Genomic DNA, 23,183 nt, shown 5'->3' on the forward strand with positions numbered 1-23,183 from the left:
GAATACTTACGTATTTTATTTAATTTTTTAAGCACCTTATGGATGCATAGTAGATGTTTACCCTTGTACTGAGCACTTTTTCAGCACAGATTATTTCCACTTTTAAGATCTGCACTTTATTGATTTTCTCATTTACATAGTAAGGTTGAATAAAGACACCAGTCCAACCTGAGTGTCTACAATTGTCCCTATGCCTGTACATTGCACACTCACATCGGTCCCTACCCTCAAGGAGCCAACAATCCAAGGTCCCCATTCATATACTAGTGCCAATTTTGGACAGAAGCCAATTAACCTACCGGCATGTCTTTGGAGTGTGGGAGGAAACCGGAGTTCCCCGAGGAGGCCCACACAGGCACAGGGAGAACATGCAAAAGTAGTGTCGTGCTTTGGATTCGAACCAGCGACCCTTTTTACTGCTAGGTGAGAGTGCTAACCCCTACACCACTGTGCCGCTCATTGCTCATTAATAATTTCTCACACTTAAGCATCTTATTTTTAGACACATTGATTATGTCTATATAGAATCATTTATGCACTGCACAGCTTACACATCATATTTTTATGATTAGGTTTAGTAGCGGGTGTAACAGGTTTTGGTTGAGACATTATCTGATTTGAATTGCTTCTCCTTTCTTTGTAATAATACTAAATAAAGCACATGCAGCACATATATTTAAATTGGAAGGTAAAAGAACAGGCCAAGATGTTATAAAAGGCCAGTGGGTAGTACAGGTAATCAATTCCTACATGTTTCGCCAAAGCATTGGCTTCCTCAGGGAAATGATGTATGCCTGTGCCAAAATCGTAACCTTTTGTTGGACTTGAGGGGCGTCTGATTGTGGCAGCTTAGTGACACAGTGCTACACCTTTGTCAAATATAGGTTGCTAGCCCTTGCCGCAAGCTGACACCATACAATATCCTTCCCTTCTGGGTGATCTCTATATCTCAAATAGGGATTACCGTTTTTTTCCTTTTCTTTTTTGGTTTGCCATCTAATTTCTAGTTACACATTTAAGGAGACCGATTACACATGAATCTCCCTATCAAAATACCCCCGTCATCCATACTTCCCGGCGCCCCTCCTTTGATATTGGTTTTTAATATATATCCGTCTTTGTCTGCTCCCACGGCACAACTTTGTTTACCATCGTGGGGTATCTTCCTCTTGTCATTCCATCTGGAGCGAAGGGAATTTACAATTTTGGCACAGGCATATATCATTTCCCTGAGGAAGCCAATGCTTTGGCGAAATATGTAGGAATTGATTACCTGTACTACCGACTGGCCTTTATAACATCTTGGCCTGTTCTTCTACCTTCCAATTTAAATTTATGTGCCGCATGTGCTCACACCCTTGAATGTATATTTATCGATACCCTTTTGTATATATGTAATAAAGTAAATGGATTTTTTTACTCTTCTATATCTGACACCGCTATAATCCCTTCTTCCTGTCCTTATCCTACCAATATTTTGCCATATTTATTGGGATGAGGTGCCATATATTCTGAGGATTCCCCAGCCACACCCCTTATGCAATGTGCATGGATAAGAATTATACAAAATCAGTAACCAAAACCAATAAAAATTTATTGAAAGAAAAATATTGTGTGACTAGCAGACAGAGGGAGCTTATGCAGTGTGCACAGTTAAATTTTGGGGAGTTTTGGTGCTGTCACAACAGGGTTTGCTTCCTGCAGATGCCTTCTTCCTGCAGTCTTGTAATCATATGTACAGTTGTGAGTTTCTGCGTATCGATGAGTGGCACAAAAGTTATTTCCACATCTAAAAAATAAAATAAAAAGTATTTATTGAGTGAAAATAGCCAGTATTTTAAAAGGAAGCGACCATCATTTATTAAGAAGGGATAAAGCAATAATTTTGCCCAGGATTGTGCACATTTAAAGACGAACTCCACCCCGCCCCCCCACAAAAAAAAAAAAAATGCAGGCAATGTTACACCACAAAGCAGATGCTTATGTCCTGTACAGGTTTTAGCCAAATAGTCGCTGTTAAATGGAGACCCATATTTCCAGCTGCTGCTAGAACGAACCATCTATTGCACAAGAAAAAAATAAAAATAAAATCTTTGCCAATATAGTTCACCTTGAAAAAAATCCAGTACCATGGATGGAGTCCCACTACTTTAGCTGCAAGGCAAAAGGGAATAATGGACAAGGCAAAATGCACACTACTAGGAGATCTCACAACAGAGTCCCACAAAAGTATATATGGCCAGCATAAACTCCAACACATCAGTCTCAGCAAAATCTGAATTCGAATATTGGGCTGTATGCCACCAAAATGTCTGTTAAAATCAGCAAGAGATAAAAACTGGGTATATGTGTGTGCATATATCTATAATATATACAGTATCTCACAAAAGTGATTATGCTCACATTTTTGTAATTTTTTTTATTATATTTTTTCATGTGACAACACTGAAGAGATTGTTACAATGTAAAATAGTGAGTGTATAACATGTATAGATTGTATAACAGTGCATAACTGTATGATAGTGTAAATGTGCTCTTCCCTCAAAATAACTCACGCAGCCATAAATGTCTAAATCGCTGGCAACAAAAGTGAGTACACCCCTAAGTGAAAATGTCCAAATTGGGCCCAATTAACCATTTTCCCACCCCGGTGTCATGTGTATAAGAAGGCTACCAAGACCCTGAAACCGAGCTGCAGCACAGAGGCCAAGACCATACAGAGGTTTAATAGGACAGGTTCCACTCAGAACAGGCATAGCTATGGCCAACCAAAGAAGTTGAGTGCATGTGCTCAGCGTCCTATCCAGAAGTTGTCTTTGTGAAATAGACGTATGAGTGCTGCCAGCATTGCTGCAGAGGTTGAAGGGGTGGGGGATCAGCCTGTCAGTGCTCAAACTATACACCGCACACTGCATCAAAATTGGTCTGCATGGCTGTCATCCCAGAAGGAAGCCTCTTCTAAAGATGATGCACAAGAAAGTCCAGAAACAGTTTGCTGAAGACAAGAAGACTAAGGACATGGATTACTGGAACAATGTCCTGGGGTCTGATTGAGACCAAGATAAACGTATTTGGTTCAGTTTGTGTCAAGCGTGTGTGGCGGCAAGCAGGTAAGGAGTACAAAGACAAGTGTGTCTTGCTTACAGTCAAGCATGCTGGTGGGAGTGTCATGGTCTGGGGCTGCATAAGTGCTGCTGCCACTGGGACACTACAGTTCATTGAGGGAACCATGAATGCCAACATGTACTGTGACATAGTGGAGCAGAGCATGATCCTCTTCCCTTCGGAAACTGGGCCACAGGGCAGTATTCCAACATAAGACCCCAAACACACATCCAAGATGACCACTGCCCTGCTAAAGAAGCTGAGGGTAAAAGTGATGGACTGGCCAAGCATGTCTCCAGACCTAAACCCCCTATTGAGCATCCTCAAACGGAAGGTGGAGGAGCGCAAGGTCTTTAACATCCACCAGCTCCGTGATGTCGTCATGGAGGAGTGGAAGAGGACTCCATTGGCAACCTGTGACGCTCTGGTGAATTCCATCCCCAAAAGGGTTAAGGCAGTGCTGGAAAATAATGATGGCCACACAAAATATTGACACTTTGGGCCCAATTTGGACATTTTCACTTAGAGGTGTACTCACTTTTGTTGCCAGCGATTTAGCCATTAATAGCTGTGTGTCAAGTTATTTTGAGGGGACAGCAAATATACACCGTTATACAAGCTGTACACTCACTACTTTACATTGTAGCAAAGTGTCATTTCTTCAGTGCTGTCACACGAAAAGACATAAAATATTTACAAAAATGTGAGGGTGTACACACTTTTGTCAGATACTGTATATACATACACAATGTATATGCAAAATGGCAAATTGCTCCTTTTTTAATCGATTGTATTTTAATAAGATGCTTGTACTTAAAGAATCTGGGCAAGTACCAACCACCCATAGCACTGGGTGGTGGTAGTGGTGGTCATCACTGGTGAAAGCAACACAGATTTAGCAACCTAATGTTATTACATTTTTTTTTTCTTTTTTTAAACGTTTTTTTTAAAAAGGGACGCCCTGAATGTAAATGATCACCTGCACTCGAAGCTTGTTGCCAAATTGGTTCTTTTACGACACAGGAAACAGTGCTTAGTCGTTTTCTTCTTATTGCGAAAGGCAGGCTTTACAGGAGGAAAAAGATGTGTTGCTTCAACTGTGAAGAAGACAGAAGAATACATCTTTATAGGTCACTTACAGCACTGTGGTACCCATGAAAGAAAGAAATTCCCTCCCAGAACACACACAAAGAAGCAGTTCTTTGGATAAAAACCACTTCATGCCCTTATCAAGATATTTGCTCGGGTTTTGTGCTACAATAGAGAAAACTGCAATTTCTGTGCCAGGAATAGCAATCGTTTTAAAAACAAGCTCTAAAATTTGAGGGCAGGAACAAAGGTGTATCTTTTGTGATTAGAACATCAGGGTAGATACAAATGGCTTTTGGGTTTGACTCCATTCCCCACTGGTGTGTTTGTGTATATTATATAAAAATAAAAAACACATACTCCATACACTGTTGTAAATACCAAGTATAAAAAGTAAATGGTATCAACTGGTGAAAAAAAGCCAATTCATTAATGAAAAATACACCCGTTTTAACATTGGTAAAACTATAAAAAAATAACAAAACAAAAAAAAAAAAAACACAAAAACAGTGCACTTTCAGGAGATATATAAAGCTTACCTGTAGGTAAAATGCATATAAGTGACTACAGCTTTAAAAACAAATACTGAGGCCAACAGTCTCCCTTTTGCAAAATGGTATGGAAAGCATCAATACAAAATGCTTGTGGGGGTCCAGAAGGGTGAATGTGGATGCCTATGGGATGGGAATCGCTTGGGAGGTTGATTGTACTGTACAGTCACTCAGTCCATTATAGTAAGAGAAGAGAATAAAAATATGGAACATGGAAATGCTGCAGCATGAATACGGTGTAACATTAGCTGCATGCATGGCATTTTTTTTCTTGCAGTGTATGTTATCAGAAAACCCCTGGAATTAATTTATAGCAGTTGCTCAGCCCAGGGTTTCTGGACCTGCAGACCCATCCTGATACCTGAAGTTGCTAGAATCATCCATTGATAATTCTATGAACTGGATGACACATAGCCCTTACCCATTTTCTTTCCAAAATCTGCACTGGCCTCACTCTCTCCAAGTCCATGAGAAGTCTAGGGAAAGATTACAGAAAAATAGTATTTATCTTTGATGTGGATGAAAACAAATATTCACATTGATGACAAAAAGATAATCACGTTTTGTCAATAAAAGAAATTGGCAAAAAGTGTAATTAACTATTAACAGATTTATATTACTTTAACCACTTACCCACTGGGCACTTAAACCCCCTTCCTAACCAGACCAATTTTCAGCTTTCAGTGATCTCACATTTTGAATAACAATTAATCAGTCATGCAACACGGTACACCCACATAACATTTTTGTCCTTTTTTTCACACAGCTTTCTTTTGGTGGTATTTAATCACCACTGTTTTTTTGTTTTTTTTGCGCTATAAATATATAAATAAAAAAAAATTATAATTTTTTTTTTTTTATAAAAAAAAAAAAAAGATAAATTTTTCTTCGTTTGTTATAAAATTTTGCAAATTGGTAATTTTTCTTCATAAATTTTGGCCAAAATTTATACTGCTACATATCTTTGGCAAAAATAACCTAAATTAGTGTAAATTATTTGGTCTTTGTGAACGTTAGAGAGTCTACAAGCTATGGTGCCAATCTCTGAAAATTGCTCATACCTGATGTACTTAAGGCCTATCTTATTTCATGAGACCCCCAACAAGCCAGGACAGTACACATACCCCCCAAATGACCCCTTTTTGGAAAGTAGACATTTAAAGGTATTTAGTAAGAGGCATAGGGAGTTTTTTTTATGTTATTTTTTCCCACAATTCTTTGCAAAATTAAGATTCTCTCTCCCCCCTCCACAAAATTGTTTTTAGCAGGTTATTTCTCACACACAGCATATGCATACCACAAATGACAACCCAAAACATATTCTGTTACTTCTCTTGAGTATGGCGATAGCCCATGTGTGAGACTTTTACAGCATTTCCTGACAACTTATAACACCTCTGAAGGCCCTGGAGCAGCAGGACAATGGAAATGCCCACAAAATGACCCAATTTGCAAACCAAACATGTCATTTTTTTACATACATTTTTGGAAAGTGTGGAAAGAAAATGAAAACGCATTATAAAATAAATGTTTTATGGCACTGATGAGTATCCACTGATAGTGTGGCACTGATGAGCACTATTGGGCACTGATGGGGCGTTGTTGGGCACCGAGACACAAATGTGCACTCATGGGGCACCAATGTGGTAATGCTGGGTACTGATGGGGCACGATTTGGATACTGATAGGCACATATCTGGCACAGATGTACACTGCTGGACACTCGCAATTTGGGGGAAAAGTAAAACAAAAAAAACACACAGCCTCCCGTTGCAGCTTCTCCCTCTGCTCTTCACATCGATCGTTCACCGATCGAGAACTGGACACAACGCCGGTTTGTTGACAGTGATCACTCAGTCATTAAACGGAGGAAGAATGTGGTAAAGGGCTGCTCTCATTGGCCCTTTACCCTGACCTTTGACCCTCTGTGTTCCGTGAACCTGGCGGGCACAGACGGCCCTGTGTGTGTGATCCAGGGGGCACGATTCTGGGAGGATGTCATAATTACACCCTCACAGAGTTATCGAGCCACGCTGTAGCCGTCATTCGGCTATGTCACAGTTATTAAGTGGTTAAGGGGACTTCAATCTTTTTTAGACAACCCATTTTACAGCACATGAGCACCAGTTGACCATTTTGCTACCAGGCCCTGCTCTGGATTTTTCATCTTAGGTGGCTAGGCCATTTTTGCAATTCTTCACTTACAGCTTCCAGAGTTTGTAAAAGACCATACATTTCTGAAAGCACTGGACAAACAGAATTAATATATGGTACTACTGATTTTGTAGACCCCATTATAGTTAACAAAAAACAAACAAAACAAAAAACACAAATGGTTAATAATGTACATAAACACAACATAACTATAAACATTCCTACTGTCAGCCTGAGGGACTTAAATTGTCTGCCTCCTATGCATTTACCGCAATGCAGCTTTACATTGCATGGCAATAAGCTACCATGCTTAGAATATGCCATGCATTTTAAATTGTTCATATACATCTTAAAATAAAGTTTGCATAACTGTGCCCATTGATGCACATGACAAATTAGGTTGGAGTTCTAGGATCAAAAATTCCCCATTATTAGTGGTCAGAAAATAAATAAATAAATAAATAATAATTTAAAAAAAAGTACCAGCATTGGTCAGAACAGAGATGCAACTATAATTTCCAGAAGGAGAGGTCAGCAATAACAGCAGCCATGTATCCCTTATGACAAGTTTCCAATAACTACTTTTGAGAGAAGATATTGGCCCCATAGAGAATGGTATTATAAAATGGTTGATTCATAGAACTGCACTGTGAGTAGGAGCAGTAAAGGACAGCCCTTGTGTAGCACTGCAAAGCAAAAAAGCAGAGCCTGTGTATGTAATGAACAAATAAAGTCTGACCCCCCCATGCACATATATAAAATTACAAAATTGTACAAAGAAACAAGGATTATAAAATAAAAACATTAAAGATGGAATTACAGCTTAAACCTAACTTAAAACGAAAACTGAATATATATTACACCCACACTCAAACCAAAATATATATGCCAAAAATAAAAATCGAAATGAAGAACAAGAAAAAAAAAAAAAAAAAGAAAGAAGAACAAAAAGGAAGCTGTCGTCAAGCAATATAAATAAATACCCCAATTTAGGGTAAAGACAGCACTCTACATCTACTATAAATATCAATGCTTATAGTGTATAAATTCACAATTATAATTCACGTGTATAAAATGCTTGGAGCATAAAAAGTCAATCCACATAAACGTGCATCGTGCCCAGTCAAAAGTGTGCCCTCTCCTCCGTGCCTTTAAAATATATACACTGCACACACAAGACATTATTGACTTAATATGAAGTCAAGTGGTGTTTTGGTAACTGATGGTCCTTTTGGTAACTGTTGGTCCTTTTAAGCTTCAGCCTCTGGGTCCTTTGCCTTTTCAGGTCTTGAATATGCCTCCCTTTAAGAACACTCAATAGTAAAGTACATACTAATGCACTTTATACATGTAGATTATAATTGTGAACTTATTTATACACTATATGCATTGATATTTATGGTACATGTAGAGAGCTGCCTTTATCCTAATTTAGGGTATTTATTCAGATGTGCTCTGCTTGTGTCCCATCAATCTCCAGGATTTTCCTTTAATCCAACTGTCAGCAGATGAATTCCAGAAAAAAAAATAAACAATTGTATTATTTTTAGAGAAAATATATAAAATAATTTGAGAAACACATGACATGTTAATCATGGCAGTAACTAATTACCACGTGGAGACCGTGGAGTCACAAAGCAAACAAATTAAATACTTACAATGAAGATGCTCCCTTTGTCATTAAGAGAGGAAACCTTCTCATTCTGAAGATAAGCTGAAGGAGCAACAACAGTGCGGAATCTGGAGTTTTCCCTACTTCCACTTCGAGCCAGCGAAGCAAAAAATCTCAGGTTAAGTGAGCCCACGGGTTCCTGTGATGATTTGCTGGCTACCTCAGTCGCTTCACTAGTTTCCACTTTCGCAACCGCACTGGATCTCTTTCTTGGAGATTCCACTCTAACCCCTCTAAATCTAGACGTCCTAGAAAAAGTGGGATCAGCCATGCTTCGGAGCTGCAGAGAATGGAAAAGATTGTGTGACGCAGGTGGCCTCAAGCCTCCTAAATCAAAGCATTTAGGTTGTCTCTGTGTTTTTGGGAAGACATTATCATTGATTGGGCTATAAAAGTGAATGGGAGACAGAAATTTCTTCCTTGGAGGACTCACTTCTGTTGCATTAATAATCCCAGTCTCCATCAAATCAGAGTTTAGAGCATTTGGGACTGAGGCTTGGTGGGTCTCAATGGTTGGAGCCTCTTTTTCTGTTTCAGCCAGTTCAAATTCTGACTTTACCTTCCCCAAACTGCACAGTTCCTCATACTGCTCTGAAGGTCCCACATCTGTTAACAGTGCAAAGCACTCTGTGTCTGATCTAGTTGCTTCTTCGGAAGAAATTATGTTTAGATTTGAATGCAAGCTTGAGTCATTATCTTTTTTCAATATATCTTTTTTAGGTAAGGAATTAATATGGGGGATGACAGTTTTTGTCAAAAGTTGGGCATTTTCAAGTTCTATCGGGGTTACTTTGGGGGGGAAGGTAATACTCGCAAGTGACGAAATCACAGCTGAACTTTCCAACGTCTCCTCTTCCTTTAGATTATTACCAGCAGCAGCAGTTAGAATAGAAAGTGCATTGTGGGAAGGCCCAGAAGCATGTAGGGTCCCAGGAGGTAGGCACGTCTGTCCAATGTGCGGAAGGACTTTTAACAGCCTCTGACGACCAGATACCACTGAACCATTAGAGGGACGTGGAGCCATAGGGGGTCGTGGTCTCAAGATTGAAGATCTCCTCAGCTAAAAATTAAAAAAAAGTATATATATAAAAAAGAAGACGACCAAATAGAGACAGTCAACATTTCCTGAACAGGGTAAAAAGAGAACAAGTATGCACAGATTGGCTGGAACAGGTTATGACAATTTTCTATGTACCTAAAGCTACCCATTGATGAGACAAACTCAAAGATATCAAAAGATCTTCCCATTGTTTCTGCTACTCTACACTAAGCTCACTTAGACATTTCTACCTGACTTGGGGGAGAAACTTGTGTACATGTGCTGCAAAAAGAAAACTTTCGGTATTAGCAAAAAAATAAAAAAAAAAGGGAGTAATTTTGAGATAGCTTCAGAGACTTTTCAATGCAGGGAAAATATTTGTAACCAATAATGAAGATTGTGAATCCAAAGCACTCAACACATTGGAAAAATCCTGAGATGGAGCACCAAAATTCAGCATATACTGCTTCTGTTAGCCAAGATGGGTAGAGGAGCATAGGAGTCAGACAGTATGCATATACGCGTATCTGTCTTTGTGCAGTGCACTCCCGCACCAGGAGCCCCAGGTCCTGTACCAAGGATCGGGACCTGAAACTCCTGGTTCCAGGTCACCTGATCGCTGCGATAGGCTCTGATTGGCTATTACAGTGGTCAATGTGAAGCCTGCCCCTGTATTTCTCTCTGTGAATGGAGAGGAAAAATATATTGCATCTCCTAAAATACCTAGATCAAGATTTGATCTAGGTCAATGTCAGAGTTCATGCTTGGGTAAAGTAAGGGTTAAAGGTCAAAGATCAGTCAATTAGGATCAGTGTGTTTTAGGTAGGATAAAAAAAAAAAATTATATATATTATATATATATATATATATATATATATATATATATATATAATAATTCTCACTAATGTTTTTGGGCCATACTATGGGTACAAACTAACAAATACATATGTATCGCTGCGATCATATTGTAGGGAGAAGAATTTGTTTTGCATTGTTCTTTGGTGGTAGGTTATGGTAGAAAAGAAGAAATATATAGGTAAATTAAAAATAAAAATGATTTTTTTTCCCCACTATTTTGGGCCAGCTTTCCTTTGAAAAAATAAAAAATTAAATGAGTTATAATCCACCTGAATGTACAAAGTAGTTGTGACGATGTGTGGGTTTATTAACACATGTCAAAGTTGTCAAATTGTGCTTGGGCATTAACTAAGGTTATACCCTCGGCGCAAAGGGATTAAGGAGTAGGCTTTTCAATTTAAAGTTGAACTATAGGCAACGTTTTTTTTTTCATTTTGGTTAGAGAAAGGGAGGTTGCCATAACCCGCCAGATTTTTTCTTTTGCCATCTGTGCCCCATTGGGGAGATTTCCCTTTGCTTCCTGTCCCATAACCAAACAGGAAGCGAGAGGAAATCCCTGCAACTTAAGGGAGTTTTTTGGGGACCCCCAGGTCACCAGAACTAGTGTCCCCATTGGAATATTTCCCCTCAATTCCGAATTTTGGGTTGTCCCCAGCAAAGTAATCGTTTACTTTCACCTTCAACGTTAATGGTCACCAGGGCAAATAGAGGGCGAGTTTCCTTAATGGGGGCACATACAGCAATAAAAACTGACAAGAGTTCTAATCCCCTCCACTATATCCAAAACAAAAGACAAAAAAAAAGTACTAAAAAAAAAAAAAATGCAGCCCTCCATTGCTTCTGCCATGTTCATGAGTAATGCTTTTCTTTGCTGTAAGTGACAACCCCCTCCTCGTTATATGCTTGTCTTGTTTGTATTTTTCACTTGCTTTACCCGCAAATAATTGATATGCGAGCCAAACCTTCAAAATTCACAAATGTAACCTTCCCTTATTTCTAGATCTTTGTATTGTTACTTTAATGACCCCAATGAGATTTCCATCACTGTGAACATTTTTTTTTCCTTAAACATTGTTGGTCTCCGTTTTGGATGCCAAATCTTAAAAAAAATTGATTTTCAAAGAAAAAAAAAAATTTTGCTTTTAGTTACACTTTAAGGAGCCTTTTATTCCAGAGTTGGTTTACCTCCCCCTGTTAATCACCTAAATTCCAACTAACCCGGCAATCTAAGGCCTGATTACGGGATAACCTTTATAGACTCTTAAATGCACTGGCTTGCTGCCTTTGTCATCTTTGGTCTTCTGTTATGTGGTCAAAAAAGACAGGCATGAGGAAAGAGAAAAAAAAAAAAAAGAAATAGAAAAGACAGGAGAAAGGACAAGTTAAAAAAAAGAAAAAAGTAAAAAAGGATTATGAAAGATGAAATGTTGTACAGGGGGCCATTCAGGAGGTTTGCCTAGATTGGTGGAGGATGGCACCTTTCCCTTTCACAGAATTGTATTTTCACTGTGCACTGGACTGATGAGTCGCTTGGTGGCGGTTCATGGACTTTCTTATTATTATCACATTTACATAGCTTATTCATATTTGTCACATGCATATGTTTATATGAGTAATTTATATGGAATAATTTGGATTATTGAGCTCGGTATGACATTTTTCAATTTCTTTTTTCAAAACAAAATATTAGCGGACAAGGGTGACCCTGTTAAGGGTAATTATCGCCACGTATAAAATGAAACCGGATACTCCATCACAATTATGGTTTTGAAAAGGGACAGGTGAAATGCACAAAAACATAGGATGACAATATGAACTTGTGTGCATGTAGTAGAGTGTGTAATGTAGAAAGAAGAATGCTAGTTAAAAGGAATTTTTGATTTATTCTGTCACATTTAAAGACCTTTTTATTGAGGTCCATGCTCTCCATCTTTGATTTCAACAACTTCATTTTGATCCTAGTGATTGAATTATCTATTATTTGATCAGCAGATGGAGAAGCCTCAATTTCATCCTCATCTTCGGCGTACAAGTTATTGGCCGAACCTCCACTACAGAGAAGACAAAAATAGAACACTTTACAGAAGAAACACAAGCTGCACACATACACAAGCATAGCCTCCCATATAAGATCATACATCCACCTTCACCTTTATTTCACGCAATTCAAAAATGGGTTACAGAGCTACTAAGAACTTAACCTTAGCATTATCATTTTATAGAGAACATTATAGTCTGTAGTTGTATTTAAAATTTGGATGTGTCTTTGGTGGGAGATATAAAGGAAAGTATTTAATTGTCAATGTATAAATTAAATCATATTGAGAATGGCCCATTGCCCTTATCTGTGGATCTAAATGTTATCATTGTAAGAAATCAACTCTCCATATATTTTCAATATGTGGCAAGGTTTTAAAAACCTGGAATGTTTAATTTGAAACCATCTACACATAGGCAGCCAAACTTGCTCATTGCAGATTCAACATCTTCCTCAAAATACAAGTATACTGCATGTGTGTCAACTGACCCCTTAAAAAATAAAAAACGCATTTCACTTCCTATGGGGCAAACTTTTTACTAAAAGAAAAGTTGGGCTTTTTTTTATTTTTCAAAAATCATACTCGCCTAGGTGGATGGAGCATCGGTCAGATGCTGCATCTCCCCCTGGCGGCTTTAAGGCCAAGAACCGAGCGATCAAACACTGCTGATTGTTTGGTTCTCAGAGCTCCGTGTGCAGAGAGCTGGTGAATGTCAGTCGCCGCTCTCTGCTCTGCCCTCTCCTCCCTCACTGGAGCGCTGGGCTGGGATGGAGGTGGGAGTAGACAGATCAGGGTCTTAGCGGCTCACTGAGAGGCTGATCTGGGCGGCATTCCAGGCATGTGGGCAGATCCCGACTATATCTTGCCTGAGCCTGGACCGGTACTGACACATCAGCCGACAGCAGCCTGCTGTCTGCAGAAAATGGGTCACAGGATTGCAGAACAAACTGCACTCCTGTGATCCACAGGAGAAGTACAGCCAAACAAGCTTTGGCTGTACTTCTCTAAGAAATGATGCATAGTGATGGCAGATAGAATAAACGTGTCCTCTATTATTTCAAAAATTATTTTATTTTTTAGTCCTGCCCATAATAAAATGATGTAAATAAAACACATAACCACAATATATTCCTTTTCAGAAAGGGAGAACAAGGCTCATCTTGTGATCCTACCAGGAACACTTCCTGTCCTAGGGTGACAACGCCTGCTCATTGTCCTCCAAGTATCCAAGTACAGTGTTGTCATCCTAGGCTGCTCTCCTTATTTGGACTACAAGCACTGCCCTCCGCTTCCCTGCCCATCTACATAACATAGGGAGGAAGTGTATAGTTACTTCATAGAAATTAGCTGACAAAGCTGATAACATTAGTTAAGCTTTTAGTTCAATGCACAGACATTACAAGGACACTGTGTGAACATAGAATTAGATTATAATTATGCCGAGTGAAGCAAGGCCATGCCCAAAGCGTGGCAAGGGCCTCTGTGTTGGAATGTGTTGGAATATGGCGTTGCGCATGCGCACTCCAGCGGGTAGAAAAATGTGATGGGTAGCCGAATGTGACGTGACAGGGGCAGCAGTGCTGAATTCTGTCGTTTGTACAACTGTTATTTGTACTGCTTAGTGCAGGGGTAGGCAACCTTGGCCCTCCAGCTGTGGTGAAAGTACAAGTCCCATGAGACATTGCAAGACCCTGACAATCACAGGCGTGACTCCTAGAGGCAGATGCATGATGGGATTTGTAGTTTCACCACAGCTGGAGTGCCGAGGTTACCTGCCCCTGGCTTAGTGCATAAGCCTAAAAGTGTAATGTTTTTGCCAAAGGTTGTATGGGCATGTGCAGATAGATACAAAAATTACAAACCTTCACATGGGTCCCGGGCCCTAATTATATTGTCTAAAGAGAAGGAAATGGATAACTTCTTTCAATGGCAATCTCATTTTAACCACTGACCTTTCTGCTTCCATTTTACCAGCGCACATAGGAATAGGCAGGCTGATAATGGACTGATGTCCACCGGGAATACTATTATTTTTGAAAGTCAAATTTTTGTAACGCAGTCCTTTTAACAAGAACCTGATCACATGACTTTTCATATAAACCCACGATTTACCTGAGAGATTCTGATAACGGAGTTAAAGCGCCGTTCCTTTTGTCCACCACGCGAAAGAAATTCATCTGATCTCCATCACGGTATACCAAAAATGTAACCTGCTTATTAGAGGAGAGCTTTTCCTGCATTTCATCTTGTACAGGATCCACAAATTCAGCCAGCTCTCTGATCGGGTCCTCCAGAGGAACTGGATACAGCAAACAAAGCAACGCATGTTTAAAGTAACAAAAAAAAAAGAACAAACATTAGCCCTAAAGTGTTGGTGAAGTTTAGGTAACTAAGAACACACACTCATTTCCACACCATTATTGTTTTTTAACGCTAAATATTAAAAAGGAGACGTCCAGCCAAAGCTGGTTTGGCTGGGCTTCTCCTATGGATCATAGGAGTGCAATTCATTTTGCACTCCTGTGACCCATTTTCAGCAGAGAGTGTGACGTCACCGATTTCAGACTGACACAAGTCTCAGCCTCTCAGTGAGCAGCTGAGAGCCCGAGATGGCCGCTCCCCACCCCCTCTATAGTTCAGCGCTCCAGTGAGCGTGGAGGGAGATGAGCAGGAAACTGTGACTGACAGTCTACAGCTCTCTGTTCACAGAGCTGGGAAAACCGAGCGATCAGCGGTGTTCGATGCAGAGGCGTCGGGTACAGATGCAGCATCGGACCCATGCTGCATCCACCTAGGGAAGTATAAATAGGAAAAGAGGAAAAAATGAAACCCATACTTCTTTTTTATGGTCTTCAAAAGTCCCAACACGGAACGGTTTGCTTTTAGTACTGATGTTTTAGTTAACCAAAGTAAAGATTCTGATGTTAATTAGTGTTAGAGATTTGATTAGGAATTACGTCAAGCCTGGTACACACCACTGTTTTTTGTTTTTTTTTCCTCCAATGGGGGAAGAAAAAAAAAAAAAAAAAGAGAAGGACGGACAGCTCCGTTTGGAGCGGCTGTACCAACAATTCAATGTTAGTAAAGCGATCTCCCCTGCTGTTCTATTGTGTTCCGATAGGGGGATTGCCCCTCTCGCCAGAACACTCTGATCAGTGCCATCAGCCATTGGTTAAATTCTTACAGGATTACCAGTTTAGAGTTAGAGAAGGTCTAGCACTAGAACTATACAACATTTGTGGTGTTACCCCACATGCATGGTGCGAACACCATTTACATATGTGATGGGGACACTTAAAAAAATAAATAAAAATGTTTTAATTACTTTTATTACACTGTCCCTTTAATTTTTTATCAATCCTATCACAAGAAACGTAAACATCCCTTATGATAGCAATAAGGGAAGACAGGTCATCTTTACTGCATCATCTGGGTTCTATGAGATCCCAGACCTCTTCTCTACCCTGAAAAGCATGAGATCAATAAAAAAAGGCAGCGTTTACATCTGCCTAATCGGAAGTGACGTCATGATGTTGCTTCTAGCTTCCTAGACCATAGAGATGGCCAGGGACCTTCTAGTCTGGTCCCTGGCCAGCTCCGATCACCCAGTGGCACCGCTGTATCAGATTAGGGCTACAACGATTATTTTCATAATCAATTAATTGTCAGATTATTGTTTCAAATTAATTTGTTAATAACCTTAAAAAAAAGAAAAAAAAAAAAAAAAAAAAAAAGTGTGGTGTATAATTTAGTTAATATGTAATGTTTTTTTTTAAAAAAAAAAGGCAATTTATTCTTAAATATCTCTATGCAGTGGTAAATATAAATAACCAACTACATGGTTAGAGAGCAAAATCTCTAATCCACTCTGAGAATAACAGACAGAAGAGATATACTGTATATACTATTAGAAGAGATATACTATTAGAGGGTGAAGCTGGTAAATATCATCGCACTGCAAGATCACTTTTTTTATTTAAAAAAAAAAAAGTTAGACTGTTTTGCAGATTTTCAAAACAGAACTGAAATATATTATATTATATGTTGGCCATACAAAAACAATGTCTTCCTTCTTTTGAACTTTTCTTTGATTTTCTAATAGTTAGTGGGGTCAAATCAACGTTTGTTTTCAAATTGGGCGGCACAGTGGTGTAGTGGTTAGCACTTTCGCCTAGCAGTAAGGGTCACTGGTTCAAATCCCAACCACGACACTACCTGCCTGGAGTTTGCATGTTCTCCCTGTGCCTGCGTGGGTTTCCTCTGGGTACTCCGGTTTCCTCCCACACTCCAAAGACATGCCGGTAGGTTAATTGAATCCTGTCTAAATTGTCCCTAGTATGTATGAATGCAAGTTAGGGACCTTAGATTGTAAGCTCCTTGAGGGTAGGGACTGATGTGAATGTACAATGTATATGTAAAAGCGCTGTGTAAATTGATGGCGCTATATAAGTAACTGAAATAAAAATAAAATAAACAAACCACAGTGAGGAGAAAATTTTGAAATAGAAAGCTTCTTGTGTATATGGTTTTCGTTCAGAAAATCACATTCATTTTAAAACAGAATGTTAAAAGCAAGTGAAATTTTCAAACATTCTTTCATTCAGTGAACATACAGAGATTTTTCGTATGAATATTCTCGTCTGAAAATTGATCCGTGTGACCAGAATAAGGCATGGTGCACACTTATGCAGTTCGCTTTTCATCTGTTTCTGTAGTGCTTTTTGCTGTGCATTTTGATTTTTGCAAACGTGATTTTGCTGCGATTTGCATTTTTTTTTTTTGCTAAATTTGTTGTTGGGCAGATAAAAAAAAAAAAAAAAAAAAAACACAAAATTGCTGCAAAAACAAAAAACTTGCTTTTCTGCAGCTTCTCCATTAAAGTAAAGTATATTGAACCAAAAAAAAAAGCACGGTTTTGCGTTGAAAAAAAGTCCTTGACCCTTTCCAAATAGGCAGCAGCTGAAAAAAAAAAAAAAAAAAAAAGCATAGATGCGAACGTGTCCCATAGGAAACCATGTTAAATGAACTATAGTGCGTTTCTGCAAAAAAACACATAGGTGTGAACCAGGCCTAAGACATTTAGTAAAATAATGGGGTTAAAAAAAAATAAAAAAAATAAAATGAACCCTTTATAGTACAAAAAGAGCAAATCAATACTGTAAGGGTTTTTTTTTTTTTTACTGTGGAAAAGTGAAAGTAATATTTAGAGTAGCCACTATTTGTTCTTTTTGTACTAGAAAGGGCTAATTTTTGTTTTTTTAACCTCATTATGTTACTGGCTGATTAATTGATTATGAAAATGGTAATTGATTAATTTCACAATCGATTCGTTGTTGATCAATCAATTAGTTGTTTTGGCCCTATATCAGATACTGGGCTCTCCTGCACAGGAGGGCCCGGAGAAGCGCCACTGGGCAGCAGCCTGTAAAGGCAATCTGGTAGTAGGGCTGGGGGGGAAAAAAATAAATAAAATAGATTTGAATCTTGAATCGAGTTGAGAGGTCAAATCTATTAAAATTTTCAGCAAAATCGATTTTTTAGATTTATTTTACCAGGACTGGTGCTGACACCGCGCCGGTCCTGAGGAGCTGCGGGCAGGAGCTTTTAGGCGAGGCCGCGGCCTCGGCCTAGTCTAAAAACTCTTGCCCGCGGCTCCTCAGGACCGGCGCGGTTTTTTTGGAGAAAATCTGCCAGCTCTATCCAGCTTATCAGCTGCTAGGATTGCGTATAGAGGAAAGAGCATATCCAACTGTACAAAATGTATACATAAAATATTCACACCGGGGTTATGGGATACAGCTGCACACATAACCCCAGTATAACCACCTGAAGCCAATCACGTACACCTGTACGATTAGACGTCAATTGGTTAATTTATTTGAAATATTCAAAAGCAAACTCACCCATCTATCCAGGTTTTATATTGCTGAGAATTCACTTTGAAATATACCCACCTAGCATTTCTGGCCATCTTAAGTGAGGGCAGATGATTAATGTAGCATTTACTTACTGGAATCCATCTGCCATTAGCCCTGGCATACATGCAGGAGGGTGTGCTTAGCTCAAAATGTATGACATAATTTACCTAGGCCAGGAAACCAGTAGGTAACTGAAGAAATGTAATAATAATAATAAATAATTAAATATATATAATATCCATTTATTAATGCTAGCAGAATTACAAATAGTCAGTGTTGATTGAGAGAGTGAAGTTCCCCTTTAAAGCCCAACTAAACCCTTCAAAAAAATAAATAAAAAGCTTATACTTCTGGCTGCCTGCAGAGCTATAGCTCTGACAAGGGGTCATGTCAGATCTCTGCAGAGAGACCGCTGCTTCTGCACAGGGAAGACGGTCCTTCTCTGCAGCATTCTGGCAGGGAAAATGCTTTTCAACTTTCTAAAGAAAACAAAAATTACAAGACACTGATTTGATGCATCTGGAATTGATGTAGCTATTTATCCTGAAAGTTCAATTAGGTTTTAAAGTCCTCCTTTCCCAAAACATTAAACTTTATGCATTCATCAGTAAAAACATTTGCACTTTCATTTCTGTCATCTTTCCACTGTCCATTATTTGAGCCACAGTTACCTTTGTGTACCAATTCCCTTACCTGACAATGGATTCCTAAAACCTTAAACCGACTAAAAAACATGGCAAGAGTTGCTTGCCTTTAGACATGCTGTCTCTCATTGAAAATGTGAATAAAAAAACAGCACAGATGGGGGGGAGGTCGCTGCTTTGACACATTTACTTTTATGTGTTTTCAAGTTATTTTTTTTACAGAAGTAGAAAGTAAGGAGAATCTGGAAAACTGAACCATTAGTGCCACCTGCTGGCTGGATAGTAGACTGCATATTTATATGCGATGTAAACCTGTCACAATGAATATATAAAGAGTCTTTTATTGCTTACTTTCTCAAAAATGTTGGTTACCTGGTTGTTATGCTGACCCATAATTTCTGACTCATTAACCTGCAGTTAGCATCCAGATCAGTATATCTGCCCCAGGTCAGGGACACAAAATATAAAATAAAAAGGATCATCAGGGCAACCAGGTGACCGGAAAAGGTAAGCAATGACAACTCAAAAAACAAAGCCACATTGATTTGTGTCTCTTAGATCTGCCACGAGTTCACCTTTAATGAGAGATATTTTTATAATTATATTATATTATATATATATATATATATATATATATATATATATATTTTTTTTTTTTTTTGTTTTTTTTTTAGGGAACTGAAAGTGTTTGAACATTTTTTTCGTTACATCACAGTATCATTCAGCAGCACTTTTTCTAAGCCGCATTCGACAGTCATGTATGGATTTCAGAGTTCAGTGGCTTTAAATGACTTCTATTTAAATTCAGGTGGTTTCATGTGTACAGAACCACGGATGTTCTTTTCCGAGAAGCTTCCTTTTTGGAAACGCCTTTTGGCAATAAAAACAACAAATTCAACTTAACTGGCCCGGTGAATGTATAAATATTTATGAAAACAATCTTACATTGGAAAGTTGTTTTTTTCCCCCTTGCGTTCATTGTTTTTTCTTGTTTTCAGGATTTGACAGATCCAGATTGTCTGCTTTAGTTTGACATCAGGCCTTACCTTTACTTTAGTCTTGCACACTTGGCCACAAGTCTCCACGTACACACGGTCGGATTTTCCGGCGAAAAATGTTCGATGGGAGCTTTTTGGCAGATTTCTGACAGTGTGTGGGCTCCATCGGACATTTTCCATCAGAATTTCCGACACAAAAATTTGAGATCTGGTTCTCAAATTTTCCAGACAACAAAATCCGTTGTCGGAAATTCCAACGCACAAAGTTCTACGAATGTCGAGAGTCAAGCAGAAGAGCCGCACTGGCTATTGAACTTTAATTTTCTCTGCTCGTCGTACGTCACTGCGTTCTTGATGTTCGGAATTTCTGACATTGTGTGACCGTGTGTATGCAAGACAAGTTGCCAACATCCGTCTGAAATAAATCCCATGGATTTTGTTGTCGGAATGTCTGATCGCGTGTACACGGCAATAGTGTGCATTAGAAGCTACAGCAAGTCAGATAAAACCCGACTCATTTTCTGTCTGGAGGACATCCAGCGTTATCTACCCCCCCCGAGCCCGACCATCCATGAGCCACCCCTTTCATTCATTGGATTTCAGTTCCTTCACTCATGAAGGCTCAGCATCACATGTAAAATCCAGTCTTAAAAGGGGACTTTGAACACTGCTTTTTTTTTTTTTCCCCCTAAATAACAAAAATCTCATACTTCTCTCCACTGTACAAGGAAAACTCAAAAGAAAACAAATCAGCACAATAAAATACCACTAAAATATTAGCTGCTAATATAGACCAAGGGTAAAAATTTCAATTCCCCCAAGATAAAAATCACAAGAAAGGCGGGGAGGGGTGCTTGGTTACATGACATAAATTTTTCACCTTAAATGCATAAGATGGAGAAAAAAAAAAAAAAAAACACCAGCCTTTAAAACCCCTTTAACCACTTGCCTACCAGGCCAATTCTGACACTTCTCTACTACATGTAAAAATCATAATTTCTTGCTAGAAAACAGTTTCATGGAAAAAAAATAAAAAATAAAAAAAAATAAACAGTAAAGTTAGCCAATTTTTTTGCATAATTGCAAAGATGATGTTACGCCGAATAGATAAATACCTAACATGTCATGCTTTAAAATTGCGCACACTCATGGAATGGCATCAAAAAAATCTTCATAGGCGCTTTAAAAAATATTTACAGGTTACCTGTTGAGAGTTACAGAGGAGGTCTTGGGATAGAATTATTGCTCTCGCTCTAACATTCGCAGTGATACGTCACATGTGTGGTTTGAACCCGGTTAACATATGTGGGCACGATCTACGTATGCGTTCGTTTTTGCGAGTGAGCACGCAGGGACAGGGGCTCTTAAAAAAAAAAAAAAAATTGTTCATTTTACTTTTATTTTTTCTATTTTTACCCTTTTTTTATTTTAAATCACTTTTATTCCTATTACAAGGAATTTAAACATCCCTTGTAATAGGAATAGGGCATAACAGGTTCTATTCATAGCAAGATCTGGGGTTTATAAAGTCCCCAGATTTCACCTCTAGGCTGGAAAGCTTTTCAAATGCAGAGGTTGGACATGACGTCATAACATTGCACCCAGCCTCCAAAAGGGACAGAGACTTCCGGAGACCATCTGGCCTGCCAGATTCTCTAGGATCAACTTCCGGCGCTGGCTGATTCCTTCTCTGGTTCACCGATCGCACGGGTGAGCCGGTAGAAGCACCAGAGGGCGGCCCGGGGGGAGAATGTCCCTTCCGCCGCCTATAAAATCAAACCACTGAACAGCCGCTACGATTGTTTTTATGGTGCTGGGAATCGCCAGCTGTAAAAGAGGATACTGGAATGATGCCTATAAATGCAGGCATCATTCAAACATCAACAAAGTCTGCGATATCATATGATGGCGTGGGGGTGGGAAGTGGCTAAACTTTCTAAACAAAGGGCCAGATTATTCACTTTCAGACTTTAGAGGGACTGAACTGTGGCTAGTAGGGGTAGAAAATGTCCTGTGTCGGTAATAATGCCCCATCATTGGTGTCCCCGTGGGAGCAATAGTGCCCCATCATTGGTGTCCCCGTGGGAGCAATAGTGCCCCATCATTGGTGTCCCCGTGGGAGCAATTGTGCCCCATCATTGGTGTCCCCGTGGGAGCAATAGTGCCCCATCATTGGTGTCCCCGTGGGAGCAATAGTGCCCCATCATTGGTGTCCCTTTGGAAGCAATAGTGTCCCATCATTGGTGTCCCTGTGGGAGCAATAGTGCCCCCATCATTGGTGTCCCCGTGGGAGCATGAATGAACGAAGCACACTAAAAACTCAGAACTTAAAGAGTTCCAGTCCCTTTTAGGAGCATTACTATATAGTAAATCTCTGGATAGTCCTGACTGAGGTGACGGTGGGCATTACAGACATTTATTATAAGTCATAATTGTTAGGCCTCTTGCATACGATATGTATTTTCACACATTTTCAAGCACATGCGTCAGCACAAATTTCCGTGCATGCGTGGAAACTTGTTCTCGCATTGACAATGTCAATGGTCAAATCTGTGCAATTTGCGAGCTTCCTCCTTCCTGTGTAAACAATACACAGTGGGAGGAAGCTTCTCATTGGCCAGGAGCGATCCACAGGGGGTGGCCGAAAACCAACGGCCATCCCCTCATCACGGAACGCTCCTGGAGCGAACCGGACCGTCGTATCCAGCGGGAGGGGGTCCGATCGGACCCCCCACCCGCTGGAAGGCAGGCACGTACATCTACGTCATTGTGCCTGCCTGTGCCATTGTGATGACGTACAATGGCAATACGGCGGCCCTTAAGTGGTTAAATTACTGACCAAAAATGCAGATTTTTCTAAAAAAAGAAGAAGCTGTATTGAGCATTTTCAGGCTGCGGTGTGCAAGAGGCCTTAGTGTGAATGTTTGAGATTTTACAATAAAAATATCTGATGGCAGTGATTAAAATTGGTGTAGAAAGGGTTAAATTGCTTAGTTAACCAAACCCAGGTACGATTACAGTCTGCTGGCATTTGATTGCAGTCCCGCAAGCTAGAAAATCTTTGTGCAAGGTGAGGCCGAGAGTGTCATTGGGGGTTATTTACTAAAGGCCAATGT

At 39.4% G+C, this 23,183-nt stretch overlaps 1 protein-coding gene across 2 annotated transcripts in view; it reads right to left on the reverse strand.

Moving 5' to 3' along the window:
• Positions 1 to 1,573: 1,573 nt before the first annotated feature.
• ZFAND4 (zinc finger AN1-type containing 4) overlaps positions 1,574 to 23,183 on the reverse strand; it is a 49,507-nt gene continuing 27,897 nt past the window's right edge. For both annotated transcript variants that reach the window (XM_077454380.1, XM_077454382.1), the window contains 6 exons: positions 14,620 to 14,806; positions 12,372 to 12,519; positions 8,558 to 9,631; positions 5,167 to 5,221; positions 4,085 to 4,202; positions 1,574 to 1,789 (listed from right to left, as the gene is read on the reverse strand). In XM_077454380.1, coding sequence (XP_077310506.1) covers positions 1,654 to 1,789; positions 4,085 to 4,202; positions 5,167 to 5,221; positions 8,558 to 9,631; positions 12,372 to 12,519; positions 14,620 to 14,806 — 1,718 coding nt within the window. In that variant the 3' untranslated portion in view covers positions 1,574 to 1,653. The remainder of the gene's footprint in view (positions 1,790 to 4,084; positions 4,203 to 5,166; positions 5,222 to 8,557; positions 9,632 to 12,371; positions 12,520 to 14,619; positions 14,807 to 23,183) is intronic.

Source organism: Lithobates pipiens, unplaced genomic scaffold, assembly GCF_037356315.1.
Source record: "Lithobates pipiens isolate NorthernLeopardFrog02 unplaced genomic scaffold, aLitPip1_a1.2 Scaffold_25, whole genome shotgun sequence".
NCBI classification, from domain to species: domain Eukaryota; kingdom Metazoa; phylum Chordata; class Amphibia; order Anura; family Ranidae; genus Lithobates; species Lithobates pipiens.